General features: G+C 50.8%; 1 protein-coding gene across 2 annotated transcripts; it reads left to right on the top strand.

Annotated features, from left to right (window-relative positions):
• The first annotated feature begins 220 nt into the window (after window positions 1–220).
• Window positions 221–8,499, top strand: PLEKHF1 (pleckstrin homology and FYVE domain containing 1). 2 transcript variants are annotated; one of them, XM_058846165.1, is made up of 3 exons: window positions 221–327; window positions 587–780; window positions 5,010–8,499. In XM_058846165.1, the coding sequence occupies exon 3, from the start codon at window positions 5,022–5,024 to the stop codon at window positions 5,841–5,843; it is 822 nt and encodes a 273-aa protein (XP_058702148.1). In that variant the 5' UTR covers window positions 221–327; window positions 587–780; window positions 5,010–5,021; the 3' UTR covers window positions 5,844–8,499. The 2 variants fall into 2 exon arrangements, with proteins under 2 accessions (XP_058702148.1, XP_058702149.1); XM_058846166.1 differs by lacking the exon at window positions 587–780 and having other exon boundaries at window positions 263–327.
• Window positions 8,500–14,816: the final 6,317 nt, after the last annotated feature.

The following is a 14,816-nucleotide window of genomic DNA, read 5'->3' as shown; positions in this document are numbered from 1 at the left end:
GGAGGCTGCGGGCTGTCAGCAGGGCACTCACACAGCCGTGGGGCACTCACAGCCCAGCCGTGGGGCACTCACACACCCGTGGGGCACTCACACACCCGTGGGGCACTCACACCCAGCCGTGGGGCACTCACAGCCCGGCCGTGGGGCACTCACAGCCCGGCCTTGGGGCACTCCCAGCCCAGCCCAGCCCATCCCGGCCCGGCCCAGCCCGGCCCGGCCCGCGGGCTCCATTGGCCGCGGTGTCGGTGGGCGGGGAGCGAGCGGGCCCAGCCCCGGAGCGGAGCGGAGCCGCCCGGCGCGGCCGCGGGAGCGCTGCCGGGGCCGCAGGTACGGGGGAGCGGGGCTGGGCAGGGGGGACGGGCCGGGCTTTTCCTCCTCCGGGCCGGAGCTGGGGGACAGGAGCGCTCTGGAGGCTCCGCTCCGCCCGCCGTGGGACAGAGCGGTGGGGTGGGGTCCGGCGGGGTGTGCTGAGCCCCGGCTGTGTTGGGGTTTGTAAGGGGCGGGGTGTGTTGGGGTTTTTGAGGGGCGGATGTTGTTGGGGTTTTTAGTGGGACTCTCTAAGTTACCGACTGTGCCCGTGTAGCAGGAGCCCGGCCGCTGCTCTCGCTGCGGGACCCCGCTCGGGCCGGGCGCCTGTTCCAGAGAGCCCCGTGAGCTGCCGGGCTCAGGGACGGACAGGGAATTGTCGCTTCCCCCGGTGGTTCCCCCCTCAGCAGCCAGCCCGTGCCTGCCGCTGGTCACGGCTCCGGTGAGCGGCGGAGCGCCTCGGATGAGTGCAGGGTAAGGCTCTGCCTTGAATTTCGTGGTTTTCCCCCTTCCTCCCTCCCTTCCTTCCCTTCCTCTGCTGTTCGGGCGCCTCTGAGCCGGGCTGGCACTTGCAAGAGCCACAAGTGAGCTCAGGCTGCCAGCAGCTGCGTTTGGTAGCATCAGTCGGAGCTCCCCAAGAGCCGCTGCCCGGCCTTCCCCTGCCTCTGGCCGTGAGCGGAGCAGCAGTGACGAGAAGCTTGGTAACTCAGGCCGTGTCCCACTGGCATTGGCGGCATTCTTAAGGGCCTGATGTGACAGCCGGTCCCAAAATGTACACGTGCTGAATTGGGTTGCTCATAAGCGTGGCAGGAAGGAGATTGCCAGAGCCCTCCGTAGCCCTGCAGTTACAGCATGCCGGGAGAGAGGGAGAAGCAAGCTGAAATGCCCTCGGGCAGGAAAAGGAGAGGAACTTTGTTCTTGCTCTAAATGCCTGCTCGGGCAGCTGCGTCCTACTTGCTGACCTTGGTGAGCAAGAGCTTTTGCCAGCCCTAACTCCAGGAGAGATTTCTCAGAGCAAAGCAGAAAGAGGGAGTCAGGGAAAGCTGCAGAGAGATGAGGCTCGGGGCATTTTCTGCTGGCAGCCCTCAGCAGTCCGATCTCGGTGTCGTGGACCATCCCATGCGTGGTATGCATGAGGTATGCATGGCTACCGAGGCTGTCAGTTCTGCCTGACGGCAGGAACGGAAGGATCAGGTAGAACAGCTCGCTACATCAGTACACCTAAGCCTTAGATACATACAGACTTGAAAAACATACCCCTGACTTGCTGACCCGTGAGCTTAAGTTGAAATGGTGTGCCTGGCAGGCATCAACATGGCTGTTTATAATCACAAGTGAACAAGCGCTCATTGTTAAGTGTTGTGGCGTGCTTACTTCTGGAGTGGAGTGCCAAGCTGTATTTTTTTTTTGCCTTTGAACATCAGTCATAGTCATATTCACTGCATAGTATTTGATCACATGCAGAACCAGCAGATCTTGATGAAAAAAACAACCCCAGAATTTGCCATGCCAAAAATTTCTGTGAAAAGCAGCATGCCAGAAAAACACATCTTGCCCCCCTAACTTCAGCTGGGTAAGCTGCTGCTGCTGCATGTGGTACACAGACATATGTAGCACTTGGTAATAAGCACTGTGACCCAGCTGACCTGACACAGCAAACTTGAGCAAACAGGAAAAAAAATCGTTTACCAAAATGAATAAAATAGATTAACCTTCATATCCTCACTTTGTTCCAAAGGGAGAGGCTCTCATCTCCCAGGAAAGGAGACCATAGTAACACTCAGCAGCTATCTTTATTTACCAGATTCCCAAAGTGCTTACGTTCCAAAGCCAAACTGTGGATTATTTGCAGTGAGTCACAGCAGTAACATGAAATTGTGTTTTATGTGGCCAGTCAGGCCGAGCGCTGTGTGGAACTTGGGGCAGGATGGATCTGGCTTGTGGTGGGATGTGATGGGTCAGCCCCTCAGATGGCTGTTTCTGTCCCCCACACCTGAACAGGGAGCACACAGAGGGATAGGGTGAGTTGTCCAAGCCTAAAAGTAGGCACTGTAAATCCCACTCCTATTATTTTTATTTTTTTTTCTTTTTATTATATGTGTTGTTCTCCAGTCACTTATGCCTGAGGGGGGAGAGAGATGGAACGAAAACATTCTGCTTTTGCATCCCAGGAAAACTCCTTCAAGAAATACCTTGGGCTAGAGCAGCCAACAATTTTAGTCTCAGCAGAGAAGATTTTCCCATGACAGAGTTGGCTTTTCTTAGGCTAACTCATGGTATTTTAACTAGGTAGCAAATTAGAGGGTGAAGGAGTAAGGACATACCTGCAGGTGGAAGTCTGATGTGTAATGAGAGCTCACCTTCATTTTTTTTTCATACTACAGGATTGTGTCCAGTCCCTTCTCCTTTGCTCCATGCAATAAGTCCAAGAGCTTTCTTGTGCAGGGACCCAGGTCAATGCAACAGCTAAAGCTTTCACAGCAGCAGAGCTTACACTCCTCTTTGAAAATGAGTTTTGGTTTCCTGGCTCTGTGCAGGAAAGGTCTTTATATCTGACAAAATATTTTCATTTCCACTGGAATCTGGTGTGCAGAGATCCCTAGAAATAGTCATTCAAGTACCATCAGTTCTTGAGAAGTTGGGCCATGCCTCTAAACTACATAAAGTAAAAGAGCTTGGCTAAGAGCTCTGTGACCCAGAAGCGTGAGGAAAGGAAAGTGGTGGGACTGTTTTGGTTTATCCCATTCGGTGTTGCTAGTGCCAAAAGCTGACAGTATATTATTACAGTATATTCACAGTCTTTGCACACCAAGGATCCCAAGCTGTAATTTGAGTTTTCCCTTTTGTATTTATGTACTCATCTTGCTCTTTCACACAGAAACTCCTCATGCAGGGATTTGTGGAGAGACCACATGCCAGGATAGGTGAGAGTCTGGGCAACCCTCGTCAGGGAGTTTGGTGCACAGTTGTGGACAACAGTTTGCCCTACCAGTTTGTTCTTCAGCCTAATTTGTGTATTTAAGAGGGAGAGGGTGTTACACATGGTGCCTATTGCAGCAGCAGGGCTCTCCATGCACAGACCCACTCGGGCTGATGGATCCACAGAGGGAATGGAGGGTCCCTCCCCTCTGATGACAGCTTTGCCCAGGTGCTGCATGTCTGCGCCATGGCAGGTTGGTTGGGGTGTGATTTCAGCCCCTGCTGCTGCAGCCAGGCTGGAGCAGTCAGTGAATGTAAACTGCCCAGCCACGTGAGTGGATGTGCCCAGCACTGCCCAGCTCCATCCCGTGCATTCCGGTGCTTTGAGGCCCTGAGGATGCACATCCTTCCCTCCAGCTCCAGGGGGACCCTAGGGAAGGCAGCTCTTCAGGAGCACTCAGCCTCTCAGTGAAAGCTCTTCCTGCAGGGTAGGTTGCCTCATTTAGGTCTCCCATGGCTAAACCTGTGTATTGGCCTTGTGCCTTTTCACCCTAGGGAAAGAACTCAGAGGAATTGTCCGGTCTGTGTGCCACGTGTGCCAGGTGAGAGGTACACGGGGTGCAGCAGCCTTCAGCAGCAGCTCTGTGGTTTCCCTTCAGCACAGCAAAGGGGTGATTGGCAGTGAGGAGCAAGGGTAGAATGTCCAAGGGTAGAATGTCCCCCACACACAGGAGCAGGCATATTGCCATCCTCCTCTATCCCTTCCCTCCAGCTCTGCATCAGTGGTTCGATGAGCCATTAGCAGCAACCAGGGTAACAACACATGCCCCTGTGGTCTCCGAGCTGCCTCGTGATGGCTGAGCTACCTCGCTGCAGGAGGAAATGACTCACATTCCCATGGCCAGCTGGCCTTGGGGCAGCACCCTCCAGCCTGCAAGGGGCAACAAAAAAATCCATTTACAGGGAGCACCTTCCTTACTGCAGACTGCCAAGAGCAAGCAGCTGCTTTCATTTCAGAGTTACCTTTACCTGGGTTTCCTGTTAGACCAAAAACACAACACACTATCAAACCCCCAGATTGTGTGAGAAGGAGGGTGCAGAGGTGTGGGAGAGATGAGTGTGCTGCATTCCACTTCCCCTTCAGCAGAGCTCACAGTTTTCAGAATGATGTGTCCTGCATTGGAAACACCATCAGTCCTGGGATAATGGAGGAAAGGCTTAGCTTGTGTGGGTTTATTCACCTTGTGAGGGCTTTTTTAATTTCTTTTTTTTACCCTTTTTCTCGTCCATGGAAGACCAGCAGGAACAAGCGATATCACAGAGTTTTCTTTTGTTCATGCCTCAGCTCTGGCCCAAAATGGAACTGTGGGGAGTGTGTGTCTGTAACCGATCCTTGAGAGAGCAGGTGTGCAGTCAGAAATGGGAGGTTTCCTCTCAAGACCCCTCTATGCAGATCTATGGATCTACATAAAATCAGGCTCAGACCTGAAAGCAGCTTTCTTTTCCAAGGGTGCACAGGTAGACTGGAAAAAAGCAGAACCAGGAAGACCTGGCTCTGCCTTCAAGGGCTTCCATTGCTGCAAATTCAGCCATTCCAGTATAGCCTGGGCTGTTGCAAAATGAAGTTTGAAGATTTTATTTAGCAGCGGGAGTGCTCGTGAGATTACCTGTAGCCTCAGGTAGCATTAGGAGCTTCCCACCCGTGCCTACACTGGCTGCTCACCTTCACCCTGGTGCAGATGCCTGCAGTTTCACCACTTCCCTCTTTGTTTTCCTCTCCTCAGAGTGAGCTGGAGATGGTGGACCATCTTGCAAACACGGAGATCAACAGCCAGCGCATTGCTGCTGTGGAAAACTGCTTTGGGGCTTCTGGACAGCCCTTAGCCTTGCCAGGCAGGGTCCTTCTGGGAGAAGGGATTTTAACCAAAGAATGCCGCAAGAAACCAAAGCCTCGCATATTTTTCCTTTTCAACGACATCCTCGTCTACGGCAGCATAATCATCAACAAAAGGAAGTACAATTCCCAGCACATCATCCCCCTTGAAGATGTCACTTTGGAGACGCTGCCAGACACCTTGCAGATGAAGAACCGCTGGATGATTAAAACCTCCAAGAAGTCCTTTGTGGTTTCCGCAGCCTCCCTGACGGAGAGGAAGGAGTGGATCAGCCATCTGGAGGAGTGCATCAAGCACCTGCTGACGAAGACGGGCCGGCAGCCCTGCAGGGAGCACGCGGCTCCCTGGATCCCAGACAAGGCGACGGACATCTGCATGCGCTGCACGCACACCAAGTTCTCCACGCTCACCCGCAGGCATCACTGCCGCAAGTGCGGCTTCGTCGTGTGCGCAGACTGCTCCAGGCACAGGTTCCTGATGCCCCGGCTGTCCCCCAAGCCCCTGAGGGTCTGCAACCTGTGCTACAGGCAGCTGCTGGCGGAGAAGAAGAAGGAGGCAGAGGCGGATGGGAGGCAGACGGAGCCGATCCGCTCCGCCATCCAGGGCTACGAGCCCTCCAGTGGCGATGACAGCGACAAGTCTGACGACGAGAAAGCCGAGCAGTGGCCAGCAGACACGGAGTTCTATACCTCAGAAGTATCCTGGTCGTCTTTCCACAGCTGACCTCCCTGGGAGCTGGTGCCGTTCAGACACTGGGAAGACAACCCCTGGCCTCCAATGTGTGTCCTTCTCAATGTTTTCTCTGAAGGCCCTCCCATGCGTGTCCTTCTCGAAGCTTTCTCTGAAGGCCATGCCTAGGAAGGTGGATCTTGGCCCCTGTGTGTGGTGTCAGAGCAGAGATGAGGTTACCCCTCTGAGAACATCTCATACCATGTGAGCACAGAGAGGGCAGCTCAGTGGAGAGCACTGAGGACTGGGGCAGCACCCTGTGGATCAGTCTTGGCCAAATGAGCTCACCTTCGGTGCCTTATTCTTCCTCCCTGCTGAAACTCAGCAATGTGAACTTCTTGTTTGAAATGTCTTGACATTGGCTCTTGGGAGAAAAAGAAGCAAGAAATCCCGGAGTTGAACACATCTGCCTGCTCACGGTGTGTTCCTGTCACAGCAAGGGCCACTCTGGATGCTGCTTTCCATGAGCATTCTGAGATCCTCACTGCAAGCGTGCCAGCCTGAGGGAATAGCTGCTCATCCCTGCACAGTAAGGCCAGCACCGGCTTCCCTGTCTTCACCTGCGTCTCTCAAGGTTGGAAACACTAAGAGAGTGGTACTTTGAATGCAGGGAGCTTGTGTGAGGCTCAGTGTGAGCAAAGCACTGGAGCATCCAGCTCTCTCACATGGAAAGAGGCCATGCCAGTGGCACAGAGCCAGGAAGAGGAAGGACAGGGGAAAGGGACAGGGAGAATTACACTGAGCAGTGAAATAGAGGGAGAGAGGTACTGCAGTTCACTCAACTAAAGTGCAGAGCCCAGATCTCAAACACAGGCAGTTATACCAGAATACTAGAAACTTGAAAAACTCAAGCCTATCAGGTAAAAGGACAGACCAGGGAAGACTTGTTAAAAGTCTTTAAAAATCCAGGAAAAAGGCCCAAATTAAGATCCTGTGAAGTACAGCATTTCAACTTCCCCTTCCCTCCTGGGAAGCTGCCTAAGGCATTGGATTCTCACTTTGTGGGCTCACCTCCTGCCTTACCAGTCTCACAAGTCCAAAGTTAAGGTCCTTTTTGTACTTCAAGGATGGGAGCCAAAGACTTTACAGTTTACTTGAGATCAACTTTAAAGTTCAAATTCAGATAGAAATAAACTGTGCTTATTCAAGTATTCTATCATCATGTAGCGTGGGAGTAAATATAGAGGAAATCAGACAACAGCAATAGTTTTGCAGCAGACATTTCTACAAACTCCCTTATTACTTTTAGTATATTTTTGTATTGTGTATTTTGTGGTCTGGAAAAGCAACATGGCTGGGAATACACTGCCAATGTTCTAAAATATTTCCTTACCATGACCTGTTAACAATCAGTGCATTGCTTGACAGATGGCCATGTTTTGTTGTTTTTCTCTTAATTTCAGTTCAAGATAATTATTCTTACTGTCTTTTATAAACTGCTACTGTTCCAGTGAATTTGTATCACTTGACTGTGTGTGAATAAAGATATGGCCAAGAGGAAGGAGCCAGGAAAGCAGGGCAATAAAGAGTGTTATTATTGAACAGAAGTTTTAACAAGAGCTGGGATGCAGGCCTGGCCAGCCCAGCACAAGTTGTGACTCCTCAGCTGTGGGGAGACTGCTCTGGTTTCTATTTATTGCTTGAAGGTAAGGGCATCGAATCTGATGCTTCCTTTCTATTTATACCATGTTGTCGTCTGACAGACTTTTCCCAAGTCTTCAGCAATCCCCTGCAGTAGTCTGTATTAATTGGAACGGTATTTTTCCGGTGGGGACACAGCTCAGAGTGGGCCAGCAAACCTTATGACCTAAGCAGATGTTTTTGGGCTTTAAAGCAATAAGTACACTGAGTTCTGTTTTTTCCATCCCTCTCCCGTCTTAGTTCCTAACTCTGCACAGCAGTGATTGTTTTTACAATGCCTCCCACCCACCAGAAGGGTGTACATGCTATGCAAACAGAAAATGACCTTAAAAATAAACAGCCATTAGAATGCTTCACAAGCCAAAAATAGCCCAGCTGCTGAATCTGCATCCAGTCAGAAATGTATTGCAGTTTTGAACCTAATCCTCAGTTCTGTTAGAGATCAGCTTACTTTGTGTTTGAAGGTCTTACTATTGCCAGCCCCAAAAGACCTATGAACTGCTTTTATGCTCTAATGAGGAAAGACATGCTTCTAAAGAATGCCTTCTTGATGAGCAAGAGCTTTTCTTAATCACAGCAGGGGAAAAAAAATTAGGAAAAAACAAAAACACCACCAAAAGCAACCCAGCCCTTTTTCTTGGTGCATGCTGCTGATGGCTTTTGGGGAAATGCACACACCTTCCACCAACTGGAAGCCCCAAGAAACCAAGCAATTCTTCAACTTCTAATGCCTATGGTAAAAGGATCCTGCCCAGGAAAACTTGGGGAAATTTAAACAAAGCCTCTCCTCCACTTCCTGAAGTTCTGTTGCAGAGCTCAGCACTGGGATTAGAGCCTGGGGCTCCTGGCTTCTGGCCTGCTGAACATATGGGTTTTAAATCACAGGCTGTGTGCTGTTACAGCCCAGCCTGGAGTTTTCCAGCCTGATTCTATCTCCAGTGCATTAATAGGGCATTTCCTGATGGTTTGTGCTCTTTCTGTTTTAGCTAAATAAAGGCCTTACCAGAGATTCATTCCAGTTTGCAGCTCCATGTGGCCAGGAAGATCAGCAGCTCCAATGCTCACCTTGGGAAATATCTGCAGGCTGGAGGGTGTGTGGGGTCACAGCCTCCTCCTGAAGGACTCCCACGCATGAAGTGTGGGGATCATTGGCCAGAAGGGGCTCCTTCCTCAACCCCTGCCTGAAGGTGTCACAGCCCAAAAGGCACAGCAGGGTGAAGGTGTCCCCACTGCACACCATCCTCTCTGCTCTCCAGAGCTGGGTAGGAGGGGAGGAAGAGGATGGCACTGGTGCAGCAGCCGGCCAAGAAAGCTTAAGAGAAGGTAAGGGGGAGATTTGCTTTGCAAATAAACAGAAAGAATCAAAAAGGTTCAAGGAAAGCTGTGTGTTGTGCTGTCCCAAGGCACAGCTCAGGCATGCTCCAGTTCCCAGGTGCACACCAGTTCTCAGACACTCACAGCTCCCACAGAATGCTGACTCAGCTTTCACAGGGGCTCAGGAGGGAGAAGTGAGCCAGCTGCTCCAACTGAGTCTCACTCCCAGTTTCTCAAACACTCAGTTTCTATCCAAGCTGGATTTCTGGCTCTGCCACAGCTCGCAGCCTCTTCCAGCTCCCTACTGCTGCAAGGCATTTCTCATGTTCCTCAGCCTGGATTTTTGATGAGGAGGAGGAGGAGCTGAGGAGTACACATGGTCCCAGCTGCTCCTGAGCTGTGAAGTGTAAAACTCCAGTGAGAAGTACAGGCTTCTGTTTCTCACTCTTTCTGCTCCAGGCCATGGACCTTTAAGAATGGTGCTGGCAGGAAGGAGATGTTACACTGCTGTCCCATCCATGGTGGACACAACACAGCTGTAAGAAACCCTTTCCCAAGGCCTGTGTGCTGGAGATGGTGTCCAGGGCACCCAGAGAGGAGCACAGGCTGCACACCAGGGTGTAAATAAAGCACTGCAGGGCCAATACCCAGCCAGGTCTGCTAAATGTTACAGGCAGGAGCAGCCCCAGTGCCATGCAGGTGTGTGGGAGGGAGCCTCTCCTGCCTGTGTCCTTGCTCACAAAGCCTCCAAATGCAGCCAGTGCTGCGGTCCTGTGCCACAGGTGGAGGAGAGGAGGCAGGCAGGGAGGTGGTGTGAAGTGCTGGTGAATCCTGAGCAACACCAAAGCTGGCATTTCACTTGAATTCCAGTAAGGGCTGGAAATGAAAGGAGCAATGAGCAGGTTTTCTGTGAACCTCTTATGGAGAGGCTCACAGCCCAGAGCGAGTTACACAACCTCCCCAGGCTGTTAGTGTAGGAAGGGGAGAGAAAAAGGAGGAGGGCAGCTAGATAAAAGGTTTCACTTTAGCAAAGCTGTATTGTGCAGCACCTTCTGTTGCACACACGCTGGGGCAGAGCACCTGCTGCCAGCAGCCATCCTGCTAGCTGTAATCCTGCTGCCCAGACTGCCCCCTGCAGAAAGGGATTGCTGAGCCTTGGGCAGCCTCTCCTTTTTTTAAATCATAAACACAATGTGTTTTGGTGACAACCTATGGAAAAAATGGATTTGAGAAGGAAAAAGCATTAACTCAAGGCCAGACAGGTCTCTTTCTCTCTAACGGCAACAAGAAAAAAAAAAAGGCATGTGTTTTTTTACCGTAAGAATTACATATAAGGTAAAACCAGAGTCTTAGTGGCTTCATGTAAAAAGGATTTCCAGAGTGCCCCTCACAGTCATCCTCAGGTGGCTCAAACAGCTTCAATAGCAGGGTGAGAGCCAGAACCAAGCCACAAACCAGAGCCACCAGCACCCAGGTCACAGCTTCCTGGCTTCTGTCAGAGCCTCTGACCTGATGAGTGCTCGGCAGCAAGCTCCAGGCAAACTAACGTGAGTCTCTAGATCCTCCCCAAAATGTCCTTGAGCACAGCTGTTTCCTGTTTGAGCAGCCTCTAAGAGCCAGGTGCTGTTCATAGTCCAGAAGTCTTTCCTAGGTAGCGTAGGGCTTTGCACACCCTGTGAGCCAGCCCTGCTCCCAAGGCACCAGTGCCAGTCCTCTGGGGCTGGGGCTGCAGCACCTTCCCCTGCACAGCTGCTGCAGGGCTGGGGCTGCAGCACCTTCCCCTGCACAGCTGCTGCAGGGCTGTCTCCTCTCTGGGGAAAGGCTGCCCTTCACTGCCTCAGCAGGATCCAGCTGCTCTCCCCGGCACTCTGCTGGGTACAGATGTCTGTAGAGCCCAGGGGAGCAGTGACACTGCTCTGCTGGGGCCTCTGCAGCACAGCTTTCTGCTGGGGCTCAAGCAGGGCAGATGCTTCCCCCAGCCCTCAGCAGACAGTCTGGTGTCAGGCACATCCGTCCCGTGGCGTGTGAGGCTGCAGCTGCATTTCTTCATTCACCAGCACCAGGCTGGAGGCAGATACAACCCCCACGGGCTGAGCAAGCCCCTCAGTCTGTGCTGGGTCCCACAGGCACTCAGGATGTCACACGCTGCAGCCATCTGTCTGCAAGGAAACAGCTTTAATGATGAGAGGCTCTACCAAATCTACTGGCAAGGAGCTGTTAGTCTGGGGGGGATGACAAATGGAGACTGTCACACTTGGCTACTTCAGGACTTAACAGTACTGCTGCTGCTCCCTATAATGCAGCAGTTAGAGGTGTGTTACCTCTGTAAAAACAGGATCTGGAATGCAGCTGGTGCAGCCATGGCTGTGTCAAAGAAGGGATCTGAAAGGATGTGTTTGTTGGTTGAGCCCTTACAAGTTAGAGCTCCACAGAGCTTCCCCCATTTCAGCACCCTCACCCTCCAGGAGAGCCATCTGGGCAGTGCATGAAGAACAGGGGAGCCCAGCACTGGAAATGCTGCTCCCCTTGGGAAACGGGGGAAGGGTCCTGTGCTGGAAGCTGGCAGAGGAGCTGGTCATTGTCCAAGCATAAGCAATGCAGCACCCTGGACACAGACTTTGAGAGGCTGCTCCAGAACAGATGTGGTTTTGACAGCTGTCTGGAAGCTCATCACCTCCCATACAGCTCTGCCTCCCACTCAAAGCACTGGAACTTTCTCCTCCTGCTCATTCTCTCCACCAGAATTTGCCTCTGGAGGCTGGATTTTCCTGGGGCCAGCTCATCCAGCTACACTGGGAGGAGGCTGCAGCAAACAGAGCCTCCCTCCCAGCTGTACCAGCCCTGCACAACAGGCACCTCTGTGAGCTGGAGAGCTCCTGGCTGCAGGTTTAGGAATGACAGCAAGACAGAGGAAAAGAAATAGCTTTTTAATATATATAAATAAATATATATATATATAGGGAGAAAAAGATTGTGCAAAACAAAGCAATAGCACGACCATATCTTTATACAGCTTCTACTTTAAAAGGGTGTGAATAAATATTTCCTTCTTTAAAAATATGGTCTAGTGCTTTGGGTTCTGGTGGCTTGAAGACATTTTTTCTGTGGTGCAAGTAATAAAGGCATTTGCTTTAATTTTTAAGATGATATTGCAGTTCTGAGATCATGAAGCAACTGGTTGCAGCTGATGGACAAGGAGAGGTCAGGTCCTCTGCTTAATCACTTGTTTGTACATGGGAAGGCAGTGAGAGAGGAAGGCTCCACTCCTGAGCAGAATAAAAGACACAAAGGCAAACGGGCAGGTCTTCCTTAGCACAGGAAACCCCTTTTGTACAGCACAAAAAATGCCATGCTTTTTTCAGAACACGATTGCTTTGGCAGTTCATACACTGTATTTTACTCACAGTAGCACGTGTTGGCACACCACTGCAGGAATTGGGAGAACATGAAAGCAGTCTTACCAACCCAGAGCCAGAGTTCTCCTATCCCAAAGCCATGAGGGACAGCACCTAACAGGCACCTACAGAGCTTCTGCTGCTTCAGTCTCTTGTCAGAAACCTGTGGAGGCAGTGGTTGGTCCTGGCCTCGTGTGACCAGTCCTCACTCTCAATCTGCCTAATCCCTTTCTGAACACATTTTTGTTTTGGCACTTCGAGCATCCTGTGGCAATTATCTCCACAATTCCCCATCACACTGTGTGTACAAGAACTTCCCCTGATCTCTGCCAGTTCAGGGGGTGCACCCTGCCTTCTATACCACAGAATTGTTCCTCCTATTCACCTCTGTGCCAGTCACAGCTGTGCCAAAATCTCCCCCCCATTAATGCCTTTTCCAGGTCGAACAGCTTAAACCAGCTCATCTCTCTTTACACAGGTGTCCTCCCATACAGTGTTATTCTTCTCTGTATCCTTCACAGCTCTGCAATGCCCTCTTTGGCTCCAAAAGAACAAATATGAGTGGACCAAGCAGGCTGCACAGACCCTTCAAGATGTGGCTGCTACCTGGATTTGTTCAATGACCTAACTGCATTTACCTCTTGGTTTCCTTTCCCATCTGTCCTAACCTTCTTGCCTCCTGACTCACTGCTGAGCACTGACCTTGTACTGTCAGAAATCTGTCCAGTGACCTCAAGCTGTTTCCTGAGAGAAAATAGGTCAGCACTCTGTAGCCAGGGTTATGTGCCACTTCCCAACACCCAGGACTGCAGGCTCATGGCAATGTTTACAGCTGCTGGCAGGCACTGGGGTGCTGTGGGAAGGTGCCTGTGCTGCCCAGTAAGGTTTTGAAACCTTGCAGATAGAGCATCCCCTCTGTTCCTCGCCGTGGTGGCACTGCACAGCGTGACCTTTGTGACCTGTACACACCAGGATGATCTCTACTTGGGACACAGCACCAGCAGCACAGAGCTGAGCTCTTTGGCTAAGCCCAGCAGCGCCTGGGTTTAACTCAGGAGCACTGGGACTGCATCCTCTGGGCAGGGTTGAGGGATGATGCAGCTGGAAATGGAGCTGCTGCTGAACACTTGGCATGTGCAGCTTTCCATGAATATCCGAGGCTCCCAAAATCAAGCCAAGGCTAACCAAAGGACATGGGGCAGCTTTGAAGCTGGCTCGGTTGCTGGGGTGTGAGCAGCCAATAGTTGGTTAATTGATTTCCTGATTGCTATCTGCAGACACCATCCAATCTTGGTCTATTGCGTAACAATACAGCACAATTACATTAGGCACAACACAAATACATACCTTTGTCACAAGGCAGCCTAATTAGTTAGTAAGAGCAGAGCACTTTGAAGACTTAAAGCACTACAAGAGTGTTCCTTATTATCCTTGCTGGTACTTATCATTAGTGGCACAATGTGAAGGCTGATCTTCACCCCATACTCACCAGGGATGTGCTGCTGCCATTGTCAGCAGCCCCAGCCTCTCGGGGCCGGGTTGAGGACATGAAAGTCTGAAATTAGGATTAGACTCAGAGTCAGCACAGGCTCCTGCAGAGTTAAACTTCAGACAGCAAAAAGCCTCAAGTATGCAGGCTGCTGCCAGGCGATGGGAGGCTGCTCGCTGTGGTTATGGAACAAATATTTTTATACACAGATTCCTGGAGAGAATGGCTGGGAAAAAGCATGCAAGCCCCTTTTATGGAAGCCAGCAAAATCATATCCAGGAGCCATCCTCACCACCACCCTAGTTAGCCTTTTATTACTGACTTTGTTCCTGCATAAGCCATTAATAAACTGCAGTTTGGTCAAAGTCTGCTGTATGAACTGTGGCTCACAGACAGGCACAGAGCAGGCAGATGATTCCCACTGATACTTCAGCAAGTATTCTGCTTCAATCTATTATTTTCGGACCCATTTTGCTCTATCCCCTGCAAGAGCATTTGCTCTTGCACCCTGTCTCTCTCAAGTTCGAATATTACATTCAGGTCTTCTTCACTGCTCTAAAAGGGAGTAAATTTTTTAACTTAGGATTTTGTAAAACTAGTTATGTAGGGTTTAAAATTTACCTGGAAGAGCAAGGTAGAAAAGTGAGATGGCCCCCTCATTTTTGCCCCAAAAAAGTAGGATTTGTAGAGCTACAGAGGTTTGGGTAAATGCAGATAGCAATCAAAAATCAGAGCTGCCCTGGGCTTCTTTCTTGCAGAAAACTTCCACTAGTATCAAGCAGAATTGTCTGCCAGAGAGAGGACAGAAATGGAGAGGAAATATCCATTGGACAGTTAGCTGGGTGAGAACAAAAACTAATTTTGGGAATCTATACCAATATCAGAAGAATGAGTTTACCTACAGCCAGGCCAGGCTTTACCCATTTTGCAAGGAGAGGCAGATCTCCTCCAGCTATGAGGGAATGCCAGCACCTGGGGTGGTGTAGTTGAGGCTAAACACACACCTCCACTGGCTCCCCCACTGCAAACACTCAGATCTCTGTAAATGTTCAGGAGCTGATTCTGATTCTCCAATTATTTTGCCTTAATATCTCAGCACAAGGAGCTGCTCAGGGAGCTGCAGCAGGG

The sequence above is a fragment of the Poecile atricapillus genome, chromosome 10 (genome assembly GCF_030490865.1).
Source record: "Poecile atricapillus isolate bPoeAtr1 chromosome 10, bPoeAtr1.hap1, whole genome shotgun sequence".
Lineage (NCBI taxonomy): Eukaryota > Metazoa > Chordata > Aves > Passeriformes > Paridae > Poecile > Poecile atricapillus.
Note: the sequence above shows the minus strand (reverse complement) of the source record. Positions and strands in the feature narration are given on the sequence as shown.

Bases quoted from the DNA above. Each gene is read 5' to 3' on its own strand.
- PLEKHF1 (XM_058846165.1), top strand. From the start codon at position 5,022: ATGGTGGACCATCTTGCAAACACGGAGATCAACAGCCAGCGCATTGCT.